Source organism: Furipterus horrens, unplaced genomic scaffold (assembly GCF_987537825.1).
Source record: "Furipterus horrens unplaced genomic scaffold, mFurHor1.1.pri manual_scaffold_5, whole genome shotgun sequence".
Taxonomy (NCBI): Eukaryota; Metazoa; Chordata; class Mammalia; order Chiroptera; family Furipteridae; genus Furipterus; species Furipterus horrens.
Genome location: NW_028327175.1, coordinates 197,223,951 through 197,251,001, shown reverse-complemented (window position 1 = coordinate 197,251,001; position 27,051 = coordinate 197,223,951). Strand labels below are relative to the sequence as shown.

The following is a 27,051-nucleotide window of genomic DNA, read 5'->3' as shown; positions in this document are numbered from 1 at the left end:
ACACACGGCCTGGACCACCCCAAGGCTCCACCAGCAGGCAAGAGAGTGGCAGCCAGAGAGCCGTGGGCCGCCAGCCCCTTCCTGTCCCCCTCCCCCCGCCCCCCTGACTAACGTTCTGCTCCCCTGCCTGTGCAGCCCTAGTGAAGTCAGGGGGTGGGAATGTCTGGAACCCCCAAATCCATGTGATCTTGTCAGCCCCAGTCTACAACTGCTCCTTCTACCTGGACTCCAAGGAGGTGGCCCACGCCTTTTTGTCAAACATTCTTTGCATTGTAGTGAGGAGCCTAGAGAAAACGGGCTGGGCCTTGCGTGCTGAGCCGGCCTCCCTAGGACAGCCCAGTGACAACCCTGTCCAGCCCCCCAGCCCCAACCCACCCTGACTCTGAGGGGCTGCTGAGCACCCCCCCCCCGAAAACACACACACACACGACACCAGCCCACCGCTTTCCTGCCCCCCCCCCCCCCCCACCGAGTGCCCTTTGGACCCAAAAGCTGGGGTAGCTCCCCAGGGCACTTGGAAGACCACACGCTACAAAGCAAGTGTGTTAACCTCTGGGATCAAGGGCGCAGGCACAGAGCGTACTTTCTAGAGCCAGAACCTGATAGACTCGAGTGTGTCACACCCACTGTCTGCAGGAGGCGACAAATAAACTACCCTGACCTGCAGCCGACTCGGGCGTTGACCGCTGAGGGCCATGGGGTGGGAGGCGTGGACAGCCCGCTGGACAGCAGAGGGGGACTGGGTGACGGTTGCCTACCCTCCCGAGTAGCCCCGGGTCAGTGACGGGCAGCCTCATCCTTCTGATCACTCACAACCTGGTTCAGGTTTTAAAAGCAATCAGCTGAACAGATAACTTGATTGCTCTGTTTCTCCCCAAGTTGATCCGGAAGCCACTGATCAGTCTTGGCAGGCATGTCTCATAAAAGAAGCCCTGGGTGCTCTGGGACGGGATGCCCACTGAATGAAGGCAGAGTGATAAAACACTGGGTTGTGAAACCCGAGTCCCTGGCATGGTGGGGACTTGGCAGGCAGGCCACTGTTAGAGCAGGAGTAGGAGCGGCCTGTGGTAGGGACCGTCTTTTTATCGAGATATGAGGCCACTGGACTGGTGTCATTGGCCCTGTTAGCTGAAAAATATGCAAATCACCCGCTCTTGGATGGAGCCCCTAATCACGGCTTTTGGGCTGTCCTCTGCCGCTCCAGAGGAGGCTGGGGTTCTTCCCCACCGACAAGCGGCTGCCCAGGAGTAGGACTGGGAGATGTCAGTGAGACAGTGCCAGCAGGGCAGCAGGCGCAGACCCCTGCTTTGTCTGGGCAGGGGACACGCGCCCCCTCCCCTAGACGTGGGCTTGGTGACGTGGAAGCTGTCATCTCCGTCTTTACAGAAGAAACTGAGGTGCTGAGAGGAAGTGACCTGCCTGCACGCTAACCACTGGTAAGGGCAGAGCGGAAGCACAAATCCAGGTGTGACCCACGTCCTGCCTTTCCTAGTCCCATCCGCCATCCCATAGAGGGGATTCTGGTGGCCCCAGTGGCTGCGACTTCCCAGGCAAGCCGGTGCAGTGGCTCCCTCCCTCTGGAGACAAAATGTTCTTCAGGGTGGAGATCTGGCCCTCAATTCAGGGGGCAGCATGTGACCCCTGAGCCTCAGCCACCTCATCCTTTTCTTAGCAGTCACTGAGCCCAGCTGGGGACCAGGCCATACCAGGTGTCCTGGCACTTGGATGGTGACCCCTGTCCTGCTGCCACCCTAGGTCCATCCAGCCACCTGGCATTGGCCCGCTGCAGACCTCCCAAGCCCCCAGGCAGGGCAGGCAGACTTCTTGGGGGGCAAGGGATGGAGCCATTGGCCACGAGTGGGGCTGGAGCTCAGGGCTGACCTGAGATGGGACCTGAGCTGGGGGTCTGGTCTTCAACACCAGGTGTGTGTGTGTCCACCATTGGGCCCAGGAGGCTCCAGACCCTCTCCTCCTCCAGATCAGGGCAAAAAGGTCCCTCAAAGGTATGGGAAGGCCAAGTCCCTGCTTGCTCGCAGGCAGGTGGGAAGGGCACAGGCGTGGTGCAGGGAGGGCCCCGTGCGCTCATGGTCCCACCGCCCGGCCAGGGTGATTATCCGTAGTTCTGGCTTCCCCGCTCTAAACGGTCCGTTCAGAGAAATGCACCGAGCACTTGGCGTTCTGTCTTCTTAAGTTTCGACTTTCCTTTTAGATTATAAAAGCAACATGTATTACTGTAGGACACTCAACAGAAAGGTACAGAAAGACACAGTCACTCAGAGAACGACAGAGGAAGATTTGGGGGCATTTCCTTTCCACGTGAAGATGAGTGTGTTTAAGTCTGCGCTGCACGTCCGGTGCGGGCCTGGGGTGGTTTTCTGTTGACTCTTGTTTAAGCCCCACAAGTGTTATGACCCGCCCACACACGGAGCATGCTCCGACCAGCACGCTGCCCCGCGCCCCGCAGGTGGGCCGTGTCTGCCACAGGTGTGAGCCAGCCCGGCTTAGGGGCTCTCGGCAGGGCGGGTGGAGCTTCAGCAAATCTGGAGTGCGGGAGGGTGTGGCGGTGTCCAGCCTCTACCACAGGGGACCCAGGGCAAGGAGCAGGAGGCCGTCACGGGGTGAGCTGAGCTGCCGTACAGACGCTGTGCCCTCCTGGTGGGAGCCCAGCCAAGAACCTTATCCAAGGACAGGTAAGGGACTCAGGGGCTGGAGGTCCATCCAGGGCCACGCTGTCTGCCCTTCAGGAAGGGAACGTGGGGGCCACTGTGCTGGGCAGACTCCCTGGCAGTCACGGCAGACATGAGGCTGGGTCCCTGGGTCCCTGGCCTTGGTGTTATAAGGCTGCCTGGGGGGTCCCCTCACCCACAGCAGCCTTCCTTCACCCGTCGCGTGTATTAGGCAACCACAGACCATTTAGTCTGAAACGGGACCTGTAGTTCACAGAAGACAAGCAGATTCTGACAGTCCCAGGGAGTGCTCTGGGGAGAGGGGCATCCTTGGGCCCTTTCACAGGTTCCAGAACCCTATGGTCAGAGCACGTGGGTGAACACTGGGTTACGGCAGTGAAGCAAGCCTGTTCACAGTTGTCCCCATGGCTGCAACCAACGGGCTTCCCAGCTTCGTCAGCCGGCGTCCCAGATTTGGAGGGCCAGGTACAGGGACTGCAGCACAGGTGTGAGCCATCCTGGCCCCCGTGGGGTGGGGCGGCCCCGCTGGTGCCGCCTTCTGGGCTACCGTGGTGGGCGGGCGGCCTGCGGGGCTCTAGGCCAGGCCCGGCCCTGTGGCCTTGCCCCTCAGTGTCGCTGAGGGCAGAGCCAATGCTCAGGGGCTCCTCCCCAGCTCTGGACTCAGAAACTCACAGAGGGGACGTCTCTGTTCTGCTGTCCTGGGTGTCCTGGCTGGCGTGAGGAGCTGAACCCCTCCACCCCCAACACACACACAGCCCTGGGCACCTCTAGGAGGGTCCCGCCACAACCACAGCCATGGCCCTGGCCAGCGCTCCCCGGTCACAGTCACTCACACAGCCCCGACACTCAAACCTCTCAACAGCTTGGGGGGAGAGGTCCGCTACCACCACTTCACAGACAGCCCTGAGGTTCAGAGGGGGCAGGAGAGTCCAGGCGCTGCCCCAGCCGCGGCAGACCCGCTGAGGAGCCACACACGAGAGAAACCACACAAGACAGCTCCTGGCAGATGGCCCTTAAACCAGGAAGCTTTATTTACACAGTAAAAGTAACAAGCACGTTCCTGAGACTAGAGCGGCTCTGGTGCGGGTGGCCTGGCCCCTGCGGGGGCAGCTGTGGCGGGTGGGGGTCGGGGGGGACAGACCCGCGCCTGGGGTGCACAGGCTGCTTTGCCCGGGGTGGGGCACATGCTCTGTTCCGGGAAAGCACGCTATGGCCCCAGAAGCAGCCCAGCGCTGTCACCTAGCGCTGAGGACATTGCCCCACACACTGAAAACACGATTTATTTGCCAAAGAGACTATGCTAGAAGGTCAGACTACCCTACCGAGGCTACTAGATCTCCGCTGCAGTCTGGGATTTCTTTTATCCATTTCTTTTCTCTTTAAAGAGGCATGGTCTTCCGGGGCTGGCACCAACGGGGGGGCTTTGACCAACTGTGGGCCTGTGGCCAGAGGTGGCCCCATTGCTTACGTAAAAGCAGAGTGTCTGGACGGCACCACTGGCCGGCTGAGCCCTGGGGTTTGACGGGCTGCTCAAGCCCCAGTCACAAAGCCTGGGGCAGTCACAACTCAGGTGACCGGCCCGAGGCCAGAGTGCACGACTCCGGCCTCACAAGCAGACGCGGAGGTGCAGCGCATGCAGACGCCAAGCCCGAGCCAGGGCAGGGCCACCTGGGGAGTGTGCTCCGTGCCATGGAAGCTGCTCAGATGGGTAGTGCCCCGCACGCCCCGGCCCCCTGCACGGGAGGCCCGTTTGGATGTTTGGTTTCGTTTCCTTTATCACATGGGCCTTTGCTTTATTGAACTTTCTTTCGGCATACACATTCACAAAACGTTCCTGCTACAAAAACTGTGTTGAGAAGTAAGGCTTTCTGACAATGAAAATCCATATGTATGGTCACAACAGGGTCCCCCGTGGCCTGCATGTCACGTGTGCCTCTGGGCCCCGGCCACCACGGGTAAGGCAAGAGGGTTTGCGGCGTGTAAACGGTGAGGAGCCCTGCCCGACGCCCATGGGTGGCCAGCTACCGCTGGAAGCCCAGCGGCCTTGGGGGATGCTCCTCTGTGGCAAGTGGGGGTGTCATGTGACAGCAAGCCTCTCCTCCCCACCCAGCTCCCCGGGAGCAATGAGCCCACCCTTGTCCTTCAGGAACCCCGGGCGGGTGGTGGCCCGGCACAGCCCTCCCCCCTGGCTCTGACCCCCTCAGCACCCCCTCAGAGACAGGAGTTCATGGGCATCAGCGGCAAGAGGCGGGCAGGACTCTTGACAAAGTGAGGCTCCTGCAAGGTGAGCCGGCAGCCTGCCCGCCGCCCTAGGGGACCGTCACATGCGGTCGGAGGGAGCCTCCTGGGTAAGCCTCCCTCCAAGAGCCCCAGGACAAGAAAGGGCCTCTTTGGGCAGTGAGGCAGAACCTGAAGCCTGCTCGCTCCAACCAAAAGACAAATATGAAACCGAAGGCCACGTCCTTCTCTGAACAGCAGGGACACAGGCCACTCTCTTCCCTCAATGCTGCTGCTGTGGGCCTGGGCTAGGGGCTTGGTAGACACAACCAAGGGGGCCCCAAGAGGCTGGGAAGGGCCCAACCCTGCTGTGGGCTGGGCTTGCTGGCTGATGGGGGGATGGGTCTGAGAGGAGGTCACCTGCACCACAGCCCTGTGACACCACCACCACGGGCCCAGGCCTGTCCTGGCTCAGCTTCCTGTCCCTCACAGTGGCCACCTACATGTGGACAAGGAGACGGGGCCCCGCCACTCCCTCCACAGGAAGGCTGGCTTTACAGGCCATGGTCCCTCTGGGGCTGCTCGTCCTAGTGTGGGCCAGTGCTAGCACCTCCCACCCAGGCCTCTGGGGACACAGAGAACCAGCAGGTGCTGCCAGGTGTCCCCCAACAACTGCCCAGCCTCCTCTGGGCTACCACCGAGAAGACGTGGCCTCTGCCACCTGCCCGGTGGAGGCTGGCCGAGGTGTCCTCGTGTGCCCAGAGCCCCAGCCCCACCCAGTGCCCGCACACCCACCAAGCTCCCCAGTCAGGGGCTTCGCTTCCAGCTCCCAGGCCACTGACGAGGTTTCCTGCAAGCATCTACGGCTGATGTGCATAAAAAGCCACCTATAAATCAGATCCTGAGCCACCTCTTTGATATAAAAAAAAAGTGAAGGCTTAAGTAAAGCTTCCCACTAAGGTTTCTCTTTAGAGGAAGGAACGGAGAACCTTTTATATTGAACCTGCAGAAGTGAGGGAGGCCTTTGCTAGTGACAGGTGTGCAGAGCGGAGAGACTGCAAGGGTGCTGGCGTCACGCAGCGGTGGCTCCGGAGCGCACAGCGCTGGGCTTAGACTTCTGGGAAAAGGAGCGAGTTGCTCCTAAGCCGACCCGATGGCTCTTCTCTGTGGAAGAGGCCGGGGTTGCTAAAGGCCTGATTCCGAGAGAGCAGCCCCTCCCTGTGCTGTCTGCAGTGGGCTGGGCAGGAGCTGCCGGGGAGGGGGCGGGCCACCTCCAGCTCTGAGCCGGGGCCCTGAAACACTCTGCTCCCCCTGCTGAGCAGCGGGGGGGCTTGTCTCGAGGTGGGCGGGGCACCCCAATGAAGCCGGCAGCCCCTCCGCAATAAGAATGTGCCTGGGACACTGCAGGGGGCCTGGCAGGCCCAGCCCCAGCCGCCGCGCCCCCCACCCCCCACCCCGCGTGGCCAGCAGACGCCGCCGGCCCTGGTTTATGCCCCTGCTCACAGCGCCTGCCTCCTGAGCATGTCTTCAAGAGATTGCCTTTTCATGGTGACATGTCTCCGCTCACCTGAATCAAGTAAGCTCAAAACTCAGTGACAGGTTAGCACGGGAGTAGCTGCCACCTGCCAACCCTGCTGAAGCAGCCTGCGGAGTGGCAGAGGGCCACGGGGCCAGGCTTTCCACACACGGGAGAGGTACATGGGTCTTATCTTTTCAGTCAACAGACCCCCCCGCCCCCAATGTCTACTCAATGCAGAGGACCACTAACAAGTAACCCAAGCTGTTCCCTGGGCCCAAGAGTTCAGACGTGGAGGGCCACCCCCCTGGGCCTCTGTCTCTCACACTTGGAATTAAGGCCAAATGGTTCTGGTGTTACTGCAGAAGGAAGCGTCTCCTGGACCTTCCCAAGCCTGAAGCAGGGAGACCTGGGAGAAAAGGCACAGAATAAAACTACTGAGGGAACGAAACTGCGGGGCCAACTCCCCGAAACGGAACCTGAGCAGGAGGCCGAGAAGGGCCTTGACACCCCTGGATGGACCTGAGTGCCCCCTACAAGTCACGTGGGGTCAGGAACCCCAACCAGGGCCAGCATGCCAAGCGGGGCTAGGAGGCTGCCCAGCGGGGGTGCCTGGGATGCTCGTGACCAATGTTCCCACAAGGAAAAGGGGGAGAGAGACCCAAATGGAGAAGCTGCTCCAGCGGCCACAGCAGTTTCGTGGACCGTGGCGGCCATGCTGGTGAGGGGCCAGGGCGCTCCGTTCCACCGTGTGGCGCTGCCAGGGCCCCGGCAGGCTGGGCAGCCTCTCGGGGAGGTGGGCGGGCTCACTCCCCAGGACCCGACACCTTCCAGGAAGCTTTGGCCGGGCCCAGGAGTGGGGCGCCCCCGCTTCAAGTGCCAACCTATGCGCAGAGGGAGGCTGTGGATCCTCCTGCACCCCACCCCCAGCCGGGGGCCCGGGCCCCTCAGTTATTCTCTATCTGTTCAATATCCAATTCGCCATCCAGGGAGCAGGGGCTGCTCTCGGTGGCCCCTCGGTCCTGCCAGGCCGAGGCCGCCTGCCCCCGCCTGCTGCAGCCCTCGCCCGGGGGGAAGCCATCCGCCTCCTCACAGCACAGTTCTTCCTTGTAGGTGAGGTGGTCGTCGAAGGACGGGGGGAGAGGCTCGGGGACCGGGGTCCCGGCGGGGGTCCTGCCCCCGGGGCCGGAGGCTGAGGCCGAGAGCAAGGCGGCCCAGGACCTGGTGCTGCTGATGTGGAGAGCGAAGGGGCTGCGGGGGCTGCAGTCCTCCATCCCGGAGCTCAGGCAGCTGAGGCTGCTGAAGGTCTGACAGTTCTGTGGGCAGACAGACACACAGGTCACTAAGGGTCACGCTCCCTTCCTGGAACCCAAGGACCGCACACCCCACCTCCCACCCCAAGCCAGGCCCAGGCCTCTGGGACGATGAGTCCGCTGGGCGGTGCAAGACCACCCGAACCTGGACTCCTCCACCGTCGGGGTGAAAAGGGGCCGTCGGCCACTCACTGGCGAGGAAACGCCGTAGCCAACAAATTCCACCTTAATTAAGAACCGCAAAGCTCAGTTCTCCACCTACAGTGTCAGGGAGCACCAGCTTGCCGACCCCTGGTTCCGAGGAGGCTGGAGCGACAGGGCTGTGAGCCCTTGGCCACCACCTTCCTGAAGGGTGATCTGGTGAAAAGGTGATCGGGTTCCTTTAGGCAATTTTACTTCTAGGATTTTTACCCGAAGGATACAATGTAGGTCGCACGCAAAAATTCGGCCGCTAAGAATGTTCCCTGCCACCCTGTTTCGTGGAGCAGGAGTGCGCGACCCAAAGGCCCCACAACCAGTTCTGAACGCACGGCTTTCAGACAAGGAAGGCCCTGGGGCCATGGCAAGAACACTCCGTCGTGAATCAATCTGCTGACGCCAATGGAAACTCACCAGGCTGCACAGCCGCACAGAGGGGCATAATGCCCACGCCACCCACTCGCCACCACAGGGGAGGGCCGAGCTGACGTGGGCCTGGCGCACAGCGCCACCATCCAGGGAGCTGGTTTCCATGGGGACCCCGGCCCCGCCTGGAGATGCTGAGATGCCGGCTCTCCAGGGGGAGGAGGCTCCCCGACCTTCAGGGGGCCCTCAGGTGGCAGATGCTGCGGGGCTCGCCAGCTGAGGGCCCCAGGCAGAACTTCAGCCTCCCCAGGCCTCGGCAGCCTCATCCTCGGGGGTGAGCGATGAGCCTTGGGAGGTCCCCAGGGAGGCGATGCGCTGCCACCGGCTCCCTGTCCCCATCTGCAGGGCTGGCGCCAGGCAGCTCAGGAGGCCCGAGGCTTGGTTTAAAGCTCTGCTTTGTCATCTTGAAATTCTGAAGTTTTTTTCAAAGGGCCCTGCATTTTCACTTTGCGCCGGGCCCGTGCCTTACCAGCCAGCCTTGCATGGGAAGTTTATTATCTTGCTCTCTGAGCTTACCGAGACCCCCCACCTCCCGTCCCTCTCCTCCACTGCTGCCTCTGTGCGGGGCCGGCCTGCGGAAGGAGGCGGTCTGGGGCTGCCCGAGCAGTGGGTGCAACAGCCCCCGAGGGTGCTCGGGTCACCTGTCACGGAAGGGGGCAGCCCGGCATGGTGCACAGGCGGGTTGAGTTAAAGACCACAAACCTGGGCCAGAGGGCTGTGTCACCCAGCCCTGGAGGTCCCCATAGGACCCTTCCGGGGGGCGAGACAAGGCGGGTGTCAGCGCGGGCGGGGGCAGAGGGCCCGGAGCGCCACACGCCCAGCGAGGCCCGGGCCACAGGCCTGTCCCGAGGGCCTGGTCCTTTCACAGCCCGCTGTCTGCATGTCCCTCTGAAACAAAGACGACCCCCAGCTGTCCCGGGAAACAAGCTGCCAAAACAGGTTCGGCCAACGGGAAATAAAAGGCGCTCTCTTGGGAGGCCGGCGGCGGTGGCCACCACGCACGCGTCCGTTGTTCCTGGACTCAGCGGAGGAGACCCTGCTGATGGCTTCACTGCTGAGAAGGGAACGTGGGGCGGGGCAGGGGGCCCTGGGAAGAAGGAGAGCAGGGCTGGGCCACCGACCAGACCTCCTAGGCTCCAGATGCCGGCCCAGGCCGAGGCGGGAGCCCAGGCTGCAGCCTCACCACACTGGGGACCCTGCAGCCCCCCGACCTGTGCTGCAGGGGGGTTCCACGAGCCTCCCAGCCCCCACCAGTCTGCACAGCAGACACAAACACAAATGCTCCCAGGTTAGGACACAGGCGTGACGCTGCGTGTGCTGGGCAGGTGGAAGCCCCAGGTACCTGCAACGGGGTGGGGGGTCTCCGAGGCCCCTTCTGCCTCCCAGCCACTGGCCAGGACAGAAGGAAGTCTGGGGCAGGCTCAAGAGGGAAGACGGCCCAGCCCAGGCAGGGCCCTCACACCCCCTCTTCCGCCGTGTGCCTGGCCTGGCTGGCCCTGAAGAGTGCTGAGGTCAGACAGGCTGCTACAGCCCTGGGCTCTGCCCGGACACAGGCATCGTGACTCCAGACAAAACCCTCCACCCTCTGGTCTTGGCCCTCCAGCCCAGTAAGGGTAGGCCAAGGGCACCCAGGGACACCTGCTCCGTCCGTCTGGAATAACTGGGTCTTTGCTTTGCAGCAGGGCGAGAAGCTGAGAGGTTTGGTTGGTGAATGTCTTCATGAGCCAGCCCCAGGATGCCACCGAGCGCCCGCCCCCCACAATAGTCCTCAAGGCTCCTGCTCCTTGGCTGCAAAGCCAATGTCACCTTGAAAACTTCGTTGATTCAAAACTCTGCCACAGTGAATACCAAGACCCGCCTGCGCCTGATAAATGCCCCAGGCGGTGGCATGCCCCTCCTGCCGGGGAGGAATGTGCCGGCCACAATGCGGCAGTGTGTGTCCTACCCAGACGCCACCCTGGGGGAGCTGACATCCAGGGTGCACCCCACGCCCAGGCCCTGCGGCTGCCCTGTGCCCACCGCGCCCGGGGGCAGGGCCTGGCCCAGCCTCTCCTGGAAGCTCACGCCCCCAGGAAGCCCAGCTCCCATGGCTGAATGCTGCACGGGCCTGTCGGAGGCCTGAGGCCTGTGGCCTGTGTGCCCTCCAAAACATCTGGAGAAACCTGCAAAGCTAACAACTTCAAAGCCCCACGTGAACGCGCCATTCCCAGCGCTTCAGGACAAACAGTCCCACGCCCCAAATGCTGTCCCAGAGAAAAGCCACCTACTGCTTGGTTGGGTACAGGCATGCCCAGGTAACAAAGTTCAGATCGTCTGTGTGGCCTCAGGCTAGTGGCTGAAGACACTGATCAGCATCCCAGTCCTAGAGTCTGGGAGGACTTAGGAATGGAGCCCCTGAAAGTCTGGTCTTTCCATCACACCGGCCAGGCCTCAGCGGCAGCCAGCCACAGGTCAGCCCACCCCACCCGGGCCTTCCCGGCCAGAAGCAGTGACCCCCCGTCCCCACATGGCCATTCTATGCATATTTGCACCTATACTTTCCTCTGGGTAGGAGGCCCCCAGATGGGCCTGGAGAAAGAGACAGTGGGGGGAGAGCAGGAGGCAGCCCACAGCCAGGGCCTGGCTCACAGGGACCTAGAGCTGTCCCAGGCTCAGGGAACCACATCCAAGGGGCTCCTCACCCTGCGGAGCTCCCGGCGGGGTCCGGCTGAGGCGACTTCCCATCCCTTACCCCCTCCAGGTGCTCCGAGCCCCTCTCCACCCAGCCCAGAGCCCCCATCTCGGGCTCTGCTTATAGGAAACCCCCCACGCTGGGCGGTGGAAGCACTTTGCACACAACCGCTCGTCAGTACTGCAGTGCCTTCCGGAACAGAACGCCAGGCCGGGTCAGAGGCCAGCCGCCGGGCCCTGCAAGGGTTCCAGCTCTTTCTGGAGGACACCTCTCACCATGATGCTGGGGCAGCCACGCCACCCAGGGGCACACGTGGGCCTCCCCGTCTGAGGCCAGAAGAGTTCCCGAGCCCCCACTTCCCTCCTCCGGCACTGTCCTTCCCGGCTGGCCCACTGACCAGCCCCTTTCAATGCCACCTCCCTCTTCTAGACCCAATGTGATGGACTGCACTGTGTGACAGATTTGGGGCACAACAAGCCCAACCTACCCATCAGGATGGGCAGCCCAGGTAGTCAGCCTGTGGCCCCTCTGCTGGAACTTGCTGGGCCCAGGGCCCTGGCCAAGTATAGGCATTTCCTCCCCAAAGAGGCACTTCCGTGAGACACTTCTCCCAAGTACTGAGAAAACACCAGGCCATGAGAATGGCCAGCGGCCTGGACATTTTCTAAGTCTCATTCATGCTGGAAGCTGGCACAGAGGCCACCAACGCGGTAAGGTGTGCCGTTTCCTGGGGTGGTTTTTTTTTTTGTTTTTTTGTTTTTTTTTTATTTAACTATCTCAGAAAGGAGAAAAAAAGCACCAGAATATGTTTGGCCTACCTTCAATCTATCTTGGATAAATGCGAACGTTTGCATGGGGCTGGACTCTCTCACAGGAAGCCCTGGGGCCCAAGGGGTCTGGAGGGGCTGCTCCCCCACAGCTGCCCTGAGCCAGAGCTGCAGGTGGGCCTGGTGTCCCCAGGTGCTGCGGATGACCTGGCCGGAGGCTGCTTCCGTGAAATGCTCAAGGTTTTTTTACCCTACAAGAGGCAGCCTTTTGCTGGGCTGCTTCCCTACCCTCAGGAGTCAGACAAACAACAGCCAGGTTGCTGAGGCCTGAAAATAGGAAAGCAAGTCGCCCCGGGGGAGACCTTGAGGCCCAGTGAGCACCCAGATTAGGTAATGGATACTTGAGGCTCTTCCAAGATCACGGGTTTCAGGATCAAACGGCTGCAGGGCGGAGAGCGGGGGGGGGCAGGAAATGTCTGTTGGGGGGAAGGATGATGGCTCTGGGCTGTTACTAGGAAGTCCCTGCCTTCCTGTGCCTCTGTTTCCTCAGCTCACTCCTGCAGAGGCCACCAGTGTTTACGGAGGGCCTAGTCCCATGGCAGGCCCTTCTCGTGCACTAAGACCTCGCTCTGTGCCCTCCCTCTGGAAGCCAGCCCCACGCCCGTGTGCACCCTGCAGGCCCGCACAGCCCTGACCCTTCACCCCACTGCCTGGCTCAGGGGCCAGCTCGCAGCAGGTGCTCAGTGCCACCTGGGGCCGGTAAGGGAGGCCCCACCCCGTCAGCCCCGCCTGGCTCAGGCTGTGCATCGGCATGGTCCCAAGGTCCCGGGGGTGCCTCGGGCAGGAGCAGGCCTTAGCGGCCCAGAGCCCTGCAGGTCCTCTGAACGGCCACAGTGTGGCCCGTGCTGCCTCTGCTCCAGGCCCCTGTGGGGCAGGTGGCCTACCCGAACGCGTAAGTTGTGAGGCAGAGCCAAAGGGCCTCCCGGCGCTCTCACCACTGGAAAACAAACACTCCATCTCTGCGGTGAGCATTCTGGCCAGCGCACACTCGGGACGGGGCCTGGGAAACCACCTCGCTCTCAGCGCGGTGTGCAGACAATCCTTTGCCTAACAGGAGTTGAGGGACCCTTTCAAAGCACACAAGGGTCTGGCGGGGCGCCAAGGCCAACGCACGGCCGAGACGCAGGTGGTGTTGGGGGCACGGCAGGTGGGTGCAAGGTGGGCACCCCCAGCAGCCCCACGTCTCTGTCCCAGACACTGGCTTCCAGAGAAAGGGGAGCCTTTTTGGAAAAATGAGCAAATCACCAACCAGTTAAAGAGCCTCATTTTGTAGGTAGGCAGACTGGGGTCAGGGGGGAGGGGGCCGGTGGGTGTGGGGAGGGGACTTGCCCCAAATCACACTAACAATCAGACCTCCTGATGTGGGGGCCACGCTTCAGAGGGCGTTCGATCGGGGAAGGACGGCAGCCTTGAAAAGGCTGGACGAGCCTGGGCTGGAGCCCAGCTCCCGGCTGCCCTCCGGGGAACCCCTCTGACCCTCTAAGCCTCATTTTCTCCTTTGTACCACGAGGCTAACCAAAGCTCCAGAGTCACAGAATTGGCTAGAAGATTCATTGTATCGTGCTCACTTCCACCTCTGTATTAAGTTCATTCTGACTTTCCTCCTCTCCTTCCTGGCAAGAACAGGTTTATGTGTTTTTAAAATGGCACTGTGCAAAACGGTGCAGACAAAAGAATGCCTGCCAGCCCCAAGTTCCTGCACTTAATAATCACCAAACTTCTTCCGGGTTTTATACAAGCCCAGGGCCTGAAAACACTGGAAGGGCCAACCCCCAAATTACAGCAAAGGGGCCACACATGTGCCAGACATGTGCATGTAGGCGGTCAGCTGCGGGCCCTTCCACGTGGCTGGAGGGCGTTTTCACAGGTGCAGGAAGGGAAAGCCCCTGCGCAGGGTTTTTGTGGTCCCTGCTCGCCAACTGGGTGGGTTTGGGGCTCCTTGCTCCATGGAAGGACACTGTGAGCTTCGTGGGCGACCCCCCGCCTCCCCAAAATAAGGCCCATCTTCCAGAGGGTGCTGGCCTCATGCAAACAGGCCAGAGGCCAACATTCAAAGCAGCTGCTGGCCCCACCCTGGAAACACCCCCCCCCCCCCGGCCCCGCCTCAAAGGAGGAGGCTGCCTGTTACAAGGTCTGGGGCACCGGGAGAACTAGGTGCTGCGGGAATGTCAGGATACACTGCAGATGGGCGTTTGGGCCAGGTGTCCCCAGTTCCGCTGCACGTGAACATGGAGCCCCCACTTCCACCTGTCATCGTATCTCTACATCTGGAGAATAGATGAGAAGCAGAGATTAAGTTCAAAGTGTCAGATTCGCTGTGCTTCCTTTCAATTTGCGGGTGGGTGGGGGTCTCTTCTTTCTTCCCCAACGATAAAATATAAATCATGAAGAGAGGCAGGCAGACGCTGAGGAAACACAACTGACTGATCCACCTGCTCAAACAGGACTCGGCGCAGAAAACCCCAGAAGCAAACAGTCTCCACTCCCCTTATAGGTGGCTCCTTTCAGGTCCCAAAGTGCTCCCTGTCTTAGAATAAGCTCAGCCTTTCTTAGTTCCTGGGAGCCATCACCCTGGCTGGTCCCAGACAGCACCCTGCTTGGGGTGCAGGGACGTTCTGGGGTTCCCAGAATGGTGGGGCACCTCCCCACTAACTGGACGTGCCCCGACTACCGACAGGGCTCAGGGGGCTGCCCAGGTTCCCTGAGAAGAGGCCCCAGAGGGTCAGGACAAATTGTCCAGCTGCCCTCACCTCTGTGGTGGCAAGAAGACCCCACCAGCCAAATCCAGAGGGTCTCCACATCGGTTACAAAGCTGGTCATGGTGCGCGCCATCTGTTTGCCCCCAGCCTCTCCTGCTCTGTGACTTGGTCCAGGGGCAATGGTTCCCCTAGGAAGGTACAGTGGGTGGGCAACAGAAACTGGGCGCAGCCCTGGGGGCCCACCGGCAAACCCTGCCTCCTTCTGGGCCTCCTTGTTCCCTGTGCAGAGAAGGGGGCCCCCCAGCAGCATGCAGAAGCTGGGAGACAACAACACGTACCCCCGGGCCAATGTGTTGTCCCTGACATGCCTGACGGGACGTGGGCACCTGGCCTCTGGCTCCAGCCAGCCACGGACTGGGCATGTTCTGGAAGAGTCCTTCCGACTCAGGCTGCCTGGTGGGCAAGCTGAGAGGCTGCTGCACCAGCACCAGGCAGCGGGGACAAGACCTGAGGCCTGGCACCAAAGCCACATCAGAACTGGACCTCCATCCCAGTGGCCCTGAATGGCCCCCTTCAGGCCAGATTCTGTCCTGAGCTCCAGACCCAACGGGCCTTGTGGATGCCTTCCATGTCTCAAACCTGGCCCGGCACCTCCGTCCCCAAGCCTTGCCACAGGGCCTGAGGCCTGGCCTGCTGGGCATTGAGGGCCCGGCCGCCCCACTCCCGCCCACTCAGGCTCCGCTCTGTGCGCCGAGCTCCCCGGGGCATCCGCTGTCAGCCGGATCGCCCCTTAATAAAGCTGTCTCCCGTCCACCCCAGTTGGAATGCCCTCCCCTGCCCCACGAGCCCTCTTTAGAGCTCCCCTGCCCCGCACTCTCTGTCCTGGGCCCCCAGGTCACGCCTGCGGACTGGCGGGCGGGAGCTGCAGGGCTCGGACGCAGGGCCCCTCTTCTGATCGCTGTGTCCCTGACAGCTGGACAAACGGAACGAAACTGGGTGTTAAATGGAGGGTTCGCCGTGACCCACGGGGGGCAGGACCCTGACTTGGCCACTATGGCTGGTGTTTCTTCGGGCTCCTGACGCCACCCACGCTTCTCTGTCCCGGCCTGTGAAACGGGGCTGTGAGGGGCTGGCAAGGTCACACACAGCCCTGTCTCAGCGCCCTTCAACCCCACTCTGTGAACCCAGCGGCCCCAAGCACAGCCCCAGGTGGAAACAGTCTAGCAGGGCCACTGACCCCATCTGGGTCGCTCCCAAAAGTGGGCCTTTGAGCAGAAACCCAGGCATCCTGGGGGCAGGGGCTGCACTGCCCTGTACTGGCCACCAGCGTCCCGTGGGGGTGAGGACAGGCGGCCGCCCAGCCCGGCTCGGCCAGCATGTCCCAGCGTGCCCGGGCAGGGCAGGTGGCCATGGACATGCCTGATGGCAGCGGGCGTGGCAGGACATTCCTGGGCACATTCCGCCTCACAGGGCTCAGCTGTCCCCACCCGCAGAGCCACAGGTGAGTGGCAGGGACAGTGTATGGAGCTCTAGTGCTCCTGAGCCTTGAGGGCTCCTTAGAGGACTGTCTCTAATGAGAGCTTTGTGTCACCTGGGGTAGGGGGGCCTCTTGCCCACCAGATGCCCTTCCTGGGGTGGCGTGGCCTGCTGGGTAAGCCCCACCTTTCCAACCACTTCCAGCACTGTGGCCAGACCGGCCTGCATCTTGGGCCTAGGACACCCAGCTGGGTGTCCCAGCTCTGCCCAGTGCCCAGGGGTGGCCTGAGCAGGTCTGATCCCCTTGGAGCCCCATTCCTCTGAGCTGCAGTGGGAGCTAGAGAGGGTGCAGAAACCCAGGGAGCCGCGCTGTGCTGCAGGACTGCGGAACACTTGTGGCCGCCCCCGAAGGCCCTCCCAGCCTTCACTGCCGTGAGACTCCCAGCCAGAAACCCTCAGAGCAGGGGCTCCTGGGCTACCTGGACGCGCGGTGACAACATGGGAGGTCTGTATTGTCCCCCAGAGCCAGGCCAAACCCACCCCAGCAGGAGATTCGGATTCCAGGCCAGGGGCAGGCACCCAGGAGACAATTTCCTGAAAGGCACAGGAGGTGCCAAGAGACCCCCAAGGGGCTGTGGACGGGCCCCCGTCCTGAACACCCCCAGTGTGGCCTGGAGCGCTCTCTGCACCAAAGAGCCGCGGTGGGAGGGGAGGGGAGGGGAGAGGAGGGTCTCTGCCACTCCTTGGTTGAGTGAGTCTGGACAAGTCACTTCCACCCCCAGAGCCATGATGGCAGCCACGAGGCCACCCTCGTGAGCGTGTGCAAGGCCCAGCTCCAGGTGCTGACAGAACGCGGTTCCCACCCGGAGGCCTGGCCGCGTGCTCCGGAAGGGCTGGCCAGGGCGGGTCCCTGCGGCATCGACTTTCCCAGGGACACACCTCAACATAACTGTGTTTCCTGGTAGGCTTATTTTTTCCCTTTTGTTCGTTACTGTTTAAACGCCTGCCAGGATATGCCAATGTAGCCCCTGTACCTCGGGGCACCCAGAGACCCAGAAGTCCTCACAGCCAGAGTGAAGGTGCCCAAGGTGGGTGCTGGGTACGCACGTGGGTGCACCTCTCACCTCCGCTCTCTCAGCACCTGACCCCAAGACAGGCTTTGTGGCCTCCCCACACCTACGCGGGGACACAAAGTGGCCTTGGAAAAGCCCCAGCTGGGGCACCCGGCTCTGTGCTCGAAGCCCGGGCCGCACCTTGCTGCTGCAAAAACGCCCAAATTCAGGATGGAAACCTAACCTAACTTCTCCCCCACACCCCCAGCAGTGCTCATGCTACTTGGTAAAAGTTCCAACTACAATGACCTACGGCCCTCAGGAACTTGAGGGCCCCGGATGCCCCGAGGAACGTACAGGGCCCGGGGTGGCCCTAAACCACTCTCCACCCAGACGCTTCTCCGTGTCTGGGAACCGGCCCAGAAGGCTGCGCCACCATGAATTCCACCGCCATCCCCTGGAATATCGTCTGTTCCAGGAACAAAGGGCCTTTCTGGGGGTCCGTTCTCGTGTCCCAGCAGCTGTGACGCCTCTGGGGACAGCAGAGCTAAGTTCACTGAGCATTTACCCTGAGCTGCACGGGGACCGTCCCACGGAGGCCTTACAACAACCCGGAGTTGGGGGCACCACTGTCACCAGAGGTTCAGAAACCGACCAAGGCCATGCAGGGAGTGAGTGGGGAGGGTGGGAACCCGGCAGGCTGCCTCGGGACCGGGCACCTGGGTGCAGGAAGGAGCGGGCGAGGGGAAGGACGCCAGCCAGGCAGGATGTGGGAAGGAGCGTGGGCCCAGGCCGAGCCCACCCCCCCCCGCCCCCCCCCCCGCCAGATGGGAGCGAAGGGCAAAGGCCATGGGTTTGTGACGGTCCCCTAGCGCCCACCCTCCAGTGGTGAATGGTGTGTCAGGGGAGCGGCCGAAAGCTCCAAGGAGGAGGCAAAGCAGCAAAACAAAGAACCTGCACGGTACCGTCACAAGCCCCTCGGGGCACACAGACCCCGGTGAACTCTCAAGGGCCGCGCTGTGGCCCTGGTGCCGCTTCTCCAGGGACGCGAGTGCGGCATGTGGTGTGCGCATGCACCCCCCACTCACACACAGTGTGCACACCCCCACCCCCCCACACACAGCGTGCACACCCCCCCACACACGGTGTGCACACGCACCCCCCCCCACACACGGTGCGTACACACCCCACCACACAAACACAGTGTGCACACACACCCCACACACACGGTATGCAGACGCACCCCACATACACACACGGTGCACATACCCCCACACCCCACACACACGGTGTGCGCATGCACCCCCCACACTCACACATGGGGTGCACACGCACCCCCACACTCACACGGTGTGCACATGCACCCCCCCACATACACACAGAGACTCAGCTCTGCCATTTGCAATCTCTCTGAGATGCTGCAGTTCCTACAGGGACTCATGAAGATGCCATCAACCTGAACAGGACTAGGTGGCCCTGGTGGCCCAGACGGGTGGGGTGAGCTGCGGAGGAGCAGTGAGGGCAGGGCAGTGCCTGGGGCCCAATCTCTGGCCCAGCACCATCCACGGCTGGGCCCACGTCAGGAAGTGAGCCTATTTCCCTCTTGCAAAAATGCCTGATGAGCTGGGAAAAGCACAGAACCCATAGGGAAGTCCCTTACTTTCTATCTGCAAGTGGCTGCCACAAAAAGAAGCTGCCAGACACTGGGTCATCGGCAGAGGCCCGGTCTCACTCGGAAAGGGGGGTCCAGAGCCACGGGGCCTCGGGAGATAAGGCTCTCAGCCCCCCACGGGAGCCCCCCTGCAGCCAGGGAGCTAAGCGGGCCTGGGGTGCCTACCCCACGGGCGGGGCCCCTGCCCCTGGACCACAGGAAGAGGCCCTTGCTCACCCTCTGTCTTCCGAGCAGACAGGCACGGCCCAGTGTGAACTGGGCGCCCAGTATGCATAGGCACTGCACCAGAAACTTAGTACGTGGCCCCAGCCATTGACACTCGTACCCCCCACTCCCCGCAAACCTCCAGGGAGAACGGGTGGTCATCGTTCGCACCCTCTCCGGGACGCTGGCCCTGTGAGGAGTAGCGGCCGTCTGCCGTGACAGCAGCTCACGGGATCTTAAGCAGGTTGGGGCTCCAGTCAAGAGGCATGAGGGCCGGAGCCACACGTGCGGACAGGACCACAGCGATAGGTCTCCCTCCCACACCAGTGCCGCTCCTGGCCACTGTGGCGAAAGCAGGCTGGCTCCCAGGGTGCGGTGGAGGGGCACAGTAATTCTGCCCGGACAGATGGGCTCTGTGGCTTACCCCAGATGGTCTCAGATACCACGATCCCCAGCCTGGCACCTCCTCCCTGCAGGAGAACCAGCCTGGGGTGTGGGTCGCACCCTGGTGGCCCAGGAGACAGGTGCTCAGGCTGTCCTGCAGGCGTCTCGCTCAGCTACAACCTCAGCCAGGCCGACGCCCGGTGGTAGCGATGTCCCTGAGTGAACAAGGAACCTAAAATCCTGTGGGTCAGTACCCCCCCAAACCAGACACACGTACACACCCCACCTACACTCACAGAAGCTGTAAGGCTGACGGCTGAGAGAAAGGGGGGGGCCTTCTCTGTCTTGCAGTTAAAATCGGTTCTCACCGCAAAACTTCACACGAGCCAAGAATGTCCCCGTCTGGGCAGGGTGGGGGCGAGGCCAGAGGAAACCCCTCTGAACTGCCGCGTAAAGCTCTCCGGCGGTCGGGCTGAACTGCTGTTCGCCTTTCCGTTTTTCCTTGGCGTCCTCCCTCTTTAATCTCTGCCATTGTCCCCCTAAGTGAGACCTCATAGTGTTTTCGTGAAAGCAAGAAAAATTGACATTCCTGGGGGTATTGTGAGACCTGCCGAGGCGGGACCGCTCACATGCGCCCTTTTTCTCACTATTAGCCTGAGAAGATCTCAGAGAAAGGAAAAGAGAAAGACACACACAGGAGAGAAAACAAAAAAGTCCCTTCCTCGACGGCCGGGGAGAAAGCCAGCCGCGTTTGAGAGAAACATCAATGGTCGGAGCGTTGGGTTAGCCCCACTGGCCCCGCTGAAAACAGGAAAGCAACTGCCTGCTGACCGGGGGGCGCGGGGCGGGGGGCGCACTGCCGCTGGAGAAAAATCTTTTCTCTGCAAAAGGGCCTTGGGGCCACGGACGCCCGGCCGCTGTGCGGGGCTCTCACCGGGGCTGGCGATTCACCCCTCGCAGGTGGCGGGTGCATCCCCCAGGGCTGGTCGGCGTGGCAGCCCCACGGAGCGCTTTCAGCAAGGGCTCCTGGGGTCTGCACAGTCCCCTGAAGTCAGCCTCAAGTCCCGGCCTGGCCGCCCAAACAGAGCCTCAGGAGGGCTGGCGGGTGGGCACAGAGACCGGGGGACGGTGCCAATTAAAAGCCGGAGCCTGTGGGCCTTTCTCTTCCTCATTTGTGCCCCTACAGCTGCACTGTATCCATGGGCAGCGGGCTGCAAAAGCAAGGCGGCCACATTCCCCACCCAGGGATTTAGGCTCATCAGAGGCACGGGCCCTCCCAGCTGCGGCGGGAGGTGAGCAAGCAGGAGCTCAAAGAGGAGGCATGACTGTGAATGGGGGTGGGGGAGGAGGGCGGGTACCCTTGGACTTCTGCCCCACGCCGAGGCACGCTGATTCTGGGAGGAGCAGGGCCCGCCTGGGCATCTGCCCCCAGAGAAGCCTGGCCCCCGTGGTCTCTGGAACCTTCTAGAGTTCCCCGCATGTACTAGAGGTCTCCAAACCGGCTCAGGAAGACAGGGCTAACCTGGTGCGGGAGGGAGGGAGCCAGCCCACAGCTTGCAAGCCCTGCTCCGGGGCTGCCTGGCTCTGGGTTGAATCCGCCACCCCACGCCTGCTCCCAGAACGCCTGGAGAACAGCAAGCTGGCCAGCTGGGGTGGGGGGCGGGTCACTGACTCTGGTCACAGTCACAGTCAGGGAGAGAAGGGACCCGGGCCCAGCCACTGTCCTGTTTACCCAAGGCCCAGCTACTCAGTCCCTCTGCACCTGTTTCAACTGGAAAGTGATGACAAGGAGTGTGACCTTGCGGGGATGCTGGGCCAGCGCAGCGCATGGCACACAGCCTCACGCCAGCAACAGCCGCGCTGGTGACCACGAACCCCAGCACAAACCCCCGGGAATGGACAGGGGCCCTCGGTGCCCTCCCCCTCCCATCCCAGTGCCCCCGGAATTCCAGGACAGCCCCGAGCCCAGCAGTGGGTGAGGATGTGGGTGGGAACTGCTCTCTCGGGGAATGCGCGTTAATTCCGGCTGACCTGCGCGGCTCTCGGCAGCCCTTCTCCGGGCTACCCGGACGAGCCCCTGCAACGTCTCCAAAGGGCATCGCTCAAAGGTCGTGCCACGGAGGGGGGCCAGAGGCTGGGGATGCCGGTTTCCCAGACAGCAGTGGGAGGGGAGGGGAGGGGAGGGGGCCTCTGGAGAGATCCGAAAAGCCAGAGAGCTTGACCTGAGAGGGCAGGCGGGTCCGCGGGATGGCCGCGGCGACCACAGTAGGGGAGAGACGCAGAAGAGGACAGAACAGGCTGCTCTTCCAGCCGGAGGGAAGGGTATGCTGTCCCTCTGCTGTGGGACCCAGCACTGCCCAGAGCATCTGTCCCCAAGGAGGTGGGGGTGACCCCGCAGCCCCAGAATCCTCTTATGTTCTCCCCTAAATGAGGGACAGAGGAGCTGTGTGGAGGGGTGTTGGGTGCAGGACAGAAGCCAGGCCCATGAGGGAAAGACCCCCGTGGTGGTCGCCTCCCTTGGGGGCAGCAGCAGGACGAGGACCAGGCTCAGTCTCCGCAGGGGAGTCCCAGGGCCTGACAAGGAGCCCAGCTGAGCCCTCAACGTGGGAAACCCCCCCTGGGGAGCTTCTGCAACGTGGGCTCTGCCATCCCCTACACACACCCCACTCTCTCTCCACCTCTTCCTCAGGGGGCATCTGGGGTGACTGTTCCAGCTTCCTTTTTCTCTTTTAAGTTTTTAAAGATTGAAAGTGGAGAATTGTAATAAAAACACTAATTCCAGCCAAGTGCTTCCGCAGGCCCTGCTTAAACCCCTGAAACAGGCTCTGGGGCCCAGGACCGGCCGAGGTGGGAGGCGGTGTCCCCGCCCCCACTCCAGCCTCCCAGGAGGGGCTGTGCAGGGCGCCAGGCAGTTGCTACGATCTCCCTGAGAACCCCGAAATCCTGACTAATGGGCAAGACGGCGCTGTGCTCTGGTAGGAGGCCTCGGAAGCCTTTTCCTAAGAAAACCAGCGGCACACACCGCTGGCAGCTGCCGGGCAGGGCACCTGTTTGCCTGGCCTCCCGGTGGGGGCTCAGGGGAGACCCTGGCCAGGCCTGGGGGCCAGCAGAAGTGGGTCAGGAAGCCACCTGACGGTGTCACCCTCCTTCCCAGATCCTGGGGACATGGACTCAGGGATGGAGAGAGAGAACCTGTGGAACAACAAAGCTCACGAAGCCACCACCGGGGAGCGGCCCGGCACAGCCTGTGTCTCCAGGTAACAGGACAGGATGACCTGCCGCCCAGCTCCACCCGCCCTGCAGGGCACGGCCCAGGTCAGAAGGCTCAGATTCCTCATCCGGGGCCAGACACACAGCAGGGACCGCAGGCACCAGGGCGGTCACATTTTCCACTGTGCACTGTCACCTCCGATGACTGTCACAACCAGGGGCACTATGGGCACCTGGTGGGCACAGGCGGGGATCCTACAAGGCAGGACCGGCTCCCCCGGAACTCAGTGGTGCTGAGGACGAGGAACTCGGCTCTGGGCGTCCCATCCCAGCACATCTCCCTCTGACCCGGGGGCGCGGCTTGCTTTCTGTGAGGCGCTCGCTAGGTGCCTTGAAGAAGCCCCGTTGTGGCTTCCATGCAGATTAGCTACACGTGGTCTGGCCTGCAGGGGTTCCAACCCCTCCCCTGGCCTCTAGGGCCCCACGGGAGAGGGGAGGAGAAACACAATTCCACAGCCAAGTGCGGAAGGGGCCCCGGAACAGACTGGCTGCTTTCTGACCCGCTGCCCCAAACAGGCCCTGCACCCTTCGCTGTCACGGCATCACCTTCCATTCGTCCCTGAGTCCTTTGTTCCCAGTCCTGGGCCTTCGGGATGTTAGGCCAAGGGCTGAAGACAGATTATTTTTGTGGTGGACACAGGGTTGGCAGCCGCTCAGCGTCCCTCCCCTCCAGAGCAAATGGCTGCGGCCGCGCTCTGTGGCTATCCCCACCCCCCCCCACTCCCTGTCCTTCTCCTCCTGCTGCTGAGACGCGGGCCTGCACCCACCCCCTCCTGTGAGCCCCAACTTTCCTTCTTATGCAACTGGCCAACCTGCTATATCAGGGTGATTTTGATGATTGCTTTGGGGGAGGGGGGCAGGAGGGCAGGTGCCGGGGATTCTGGGGCATGGCTGGCATCTTCTCCCTGCAGGGCAGCAGCCGAGGGCAAGCAGACCCAGAGTCTGAATGCACAGACGTCATTCCCCCCAGGTGTAAAGGGAGGCCCCACCCACGGGCTCCAAGGGGCCCGGGCAGGCTTGGAATCAGCCCCACAGACCATGACAGCACGACAGGGTCAGCCTCTGGGCAGAGCGGTCACCAGGCGCTGAGTCACAGCGGGGAGCCCAGAGCGGAGGGAGACCGGCCCCCAGCTCTGAGGAGTCCACAGTCCGGAAGGGGTAAGGGGTGCTGAACACTGGCCTCTGCCAGGTGCTCTGCCAGGTGCTCTGCCAAGAACTTTCCAAATATCATCTCATTTAATTTGTATCACTTCCCTGGGGACTCAGCTTTATTATCACCCCCATTTCATAAAGGGGAATCTGAGCCTCAGTGACTTGAATTAATGGCTGGCCGCAAGCCTGAACTCTGGTCCTTGGCCGTCTCTCCTGCTCCCAAACCCCACGCCATGACAATGAGGCGCTTTAAGGCCTCAATCTGGGGGCTGCTTTGTACGCTTTGGGGCCCCAAATTAACTGGAGGTGCCCTTTGGGTAGGTCGGCAAGAGAAGGAATGGGGGTGAGCTGCTGAGGACCCCACTATGTGCTGGGGGCAAGAGAAGGAAAGTGGGTGACCTGCTGAGACCCCACTATGTGCTGGGTGCTGTATATGAGCATGAGGAGTCCTCACAACAGCCGTGAGAAGGGAGACAGCACACCAGCGCCCTGATGTGGAAGCCAGGTGCATGCCCGATGTCACAGGTAGGGAGAGCAGAGCGCAGGAAGGCCTGTGCCCTTAAACGCTGTCCCACTGTGGGACCTGTGTCTCCCTGGGGCTGACCCCCCCCCACCTGGCTGGAGGTGTGAGGGCAGACCCAAGATGAGCCAAAGAAATGTCTCCAGTTTCACGAGAGACACACAGTAGGAGCTTCAGGGCCGGAGTGGTGGTGCTGTGCTGGGATCATGGTTCCCTACCAGCCCAGGGCAGATGGGGAGGCAAACATGGACGAGGTAGTGCTAATCTTAGCTGTCAGCCGCTGGCAACCGGGGAGGGGCCAGGGACGGAAAAGGAAGTGGGTGTGGGCACCAAGAGCATCAACAGGAAATGCACTTGAACGTGCCCATGAAGCAGGCTGAGACCACGCTGTCCCCCGACTCCTGCATGCCTGGTTCGTCCCGAGATGCTGAAAACCTGCTTGTCTCCGCAGGGAAAAACAGCACACAGTCGTCCTCCTTGCAAAAGCCCTTTTCCCGGGAGCAGCGGGGCATCCAGGCTTCTGGGAGGAAACCAAGGCTTCTCAGCTCTGAGAACGTTGAGGGAAACCCCAAATTCAAGACCACAAGCCAGGGCATGACAAAGGGCCAAGCCCGGGGCAGGAAACCTCCAAAACAGAGGGGTCGATGGGCCGCGGCTGCCTCCAGATCAGCGTGCGCCTCACCCGCGGTCTCCGTGGCAGGGGCGCAGGGGGGGACCACGTCCTGGCCTGGCTCTGTTCTACCTGCCATGAAGTCATCACCCAGTCCAGAGGCGGATTTAATGGCAGGCGCACCGACTTCTGAAGGGCCCCCGCAAAACCCAACTTTACACGTTTTTCTAATGACACCAAGTTTGGTTTCACTACTATGTTGCATAAAATATGGTTCGCGTGTATTTTTATTTTTCCCGTCTCTCTCTTTTTTTTTAAGGGGCCCAATATTTTCTTCGGCGCCTGGGCCTCCACTGACCTTAATCCGCCTCTGACCCAGTCCCTCCCCTCAGGACCTCCTCTCCCCACCTGTAAATGGCAATAATGGCCTCTGGCTGCTCCCCACCACAGCAGGATTGCCATGAAACCCCAAGTTTAACTGTCATGAGGCTTTGGAAGGGAGAATCCACCAGATAGGCCGCAGAGGTCCCGATGGTGCCCCCACCAACCAGCCCAAGAGGTGCTCTTGCCTTCACTTTGCAGATAAGCAGACGGGTCCACAGAGGTTACTAACCAGCTCAAGGTCCTAAGCTGAAAGGTGCACCACCCTGATCTCGACACGGCCACCAGCCCCGCCTGCCCAGGGCTCCTCCTGCCATGGAGAGACCTGGCCGGGTCAGCAATCAGGAGAAGCTGGCCCAGGGGCAGCACACACCAGCCCTGTCCTGGAGGCCTGGGCAGTGTCACTGAACAGACCAGCGCAGGGGGAGCACCTGCCACACAAGAGAGTTGGGGAGATGGGGGGGAGCAGTGGGGGCTGAGAGCCATGCAGGGGCAGCTGCAGGCCTGCTGGGGGTGGTGCCAGGGTGGGACGAGCAGGCCACAGAGGCAATGGAGGGCTAGCAGCCGCCACCTGCCTCAGTGTGTCACCCTAGGTGAAAGGCCTCGCCTCTCTGGGCCTCAGCCTCCCCAGATGCAAAATGACAGGACTGGACGAAGATCCCTTCAAGTTCTAAGACTTACAGGTTCCAGCTAGAACCTTCTATACGTCTTCGTCCTCAAAAGTGGGAGCAAAAAGCCCAGCCCTGATTACTGGAAGATTTTATGTTGTCAGCACTGTCATCTCAGGAGACACCAGCACACTGACCTTGGCAGGAGTCCCTGCATTGTTCCTGGACCCTCTGACCACTTGCCTGACCGACCAGGATGGAGGGCGTCCTCCCTGGCCTGCTGGCCCACGCATCAAAGCCGGCAGCGGGAAGCAGAAAGAACAGTCCTGGCTGGCCCTGCCTCCACGTGAGTGAGTCAGCAGCTCTTCTCCCAAAATACTTTTCCTCCACCGCATACCGCGGGGTATTGCCAGTATCCCAGCAACTGCCCAGATCTGGGCAGTGCCGGCTCTAGAGGAACTGCCAGAGTCCACGTTCACATGGCTGCGTGCAGGGTGCCTGCCACGGACAGTCCCCGACTGGCGAGTGGCGGCCCTCATGACCCCAGAGGTGGCCTCCCCCGAGCTCGTGTGACGGCATTGTGGTCTCCCTGGCACGCGTGGGGATATGTCGCTTCATTCTTTCTATCCCTTTGGGCTCGAAAAGTAACTGACATGTGCTGAGTGCCTCTTTTCCCAGGAGCCATGCTGCACATCTGTGCGCAGGGTGCCTCTGGCAGGCAGGCATTCCCAGCCCCATTTCTCAGGGACCAGCAACAAAACCCCACTGAGGCAGAGAGCGGTAAGTTGCGCAGGACCCTGTTGCGGGTGACCAGCGAGGTGTGAATGAGCCTGAGCCCTCGTCTCCTACTGAGGTATTTATAGCACTAAGAGCTAAAGCCATAACGAGAGGGCTTGGTGACAGGTACGACAGAATTAACTACCAGACTGCTTTTCTCCCTGACGGAGCCAGAGTATTTTATTTTTAGTAATATAATTAAGTACAGGGTAATTTTAAATCCTGGAGGCTCTGCCTTGTTCCCAGACTAAGCACCGAGGAAACAGCGGGTCACACTGGAACCCCCCTACAAGGAAGAACTTTCACCAGCTGGAGGAGGTCAAAGGTGAAAAGAGCCTCCTGGAGGGGGGGCGCAGGTCACCACAGTGCCCATGAGATGACAGGTATCTTC

The 27,051-nt window shown here is 61.7% G+C and overlaps 1 protein-coding gene across 1 annotated transcript in view; it reads right to left on the bottom strand.

Moving 5' to 3' along the window:
* Positions 1-6,350: 6,350 nt before the first annotated feature.
* Positions 6,351-27,051, bottom strand: part of FAM53B (family with sequence similarity 53 member B) — a 63,344-nt gene continuing 42,643 nt past the window's right edge. Inside the window, exon 4 of the mRNA XM_090278702.1 lies at positions 6,351-7,736. Within this exon, the coding sequence (XP_090134828.1) occupies positions 7,368-7,736 (369 nt within the window). The 3' untranslated portion in view covers positions 6,351-7,367. The remainder of the gene's footprint in view (positions 7,737-27,051) is intronic.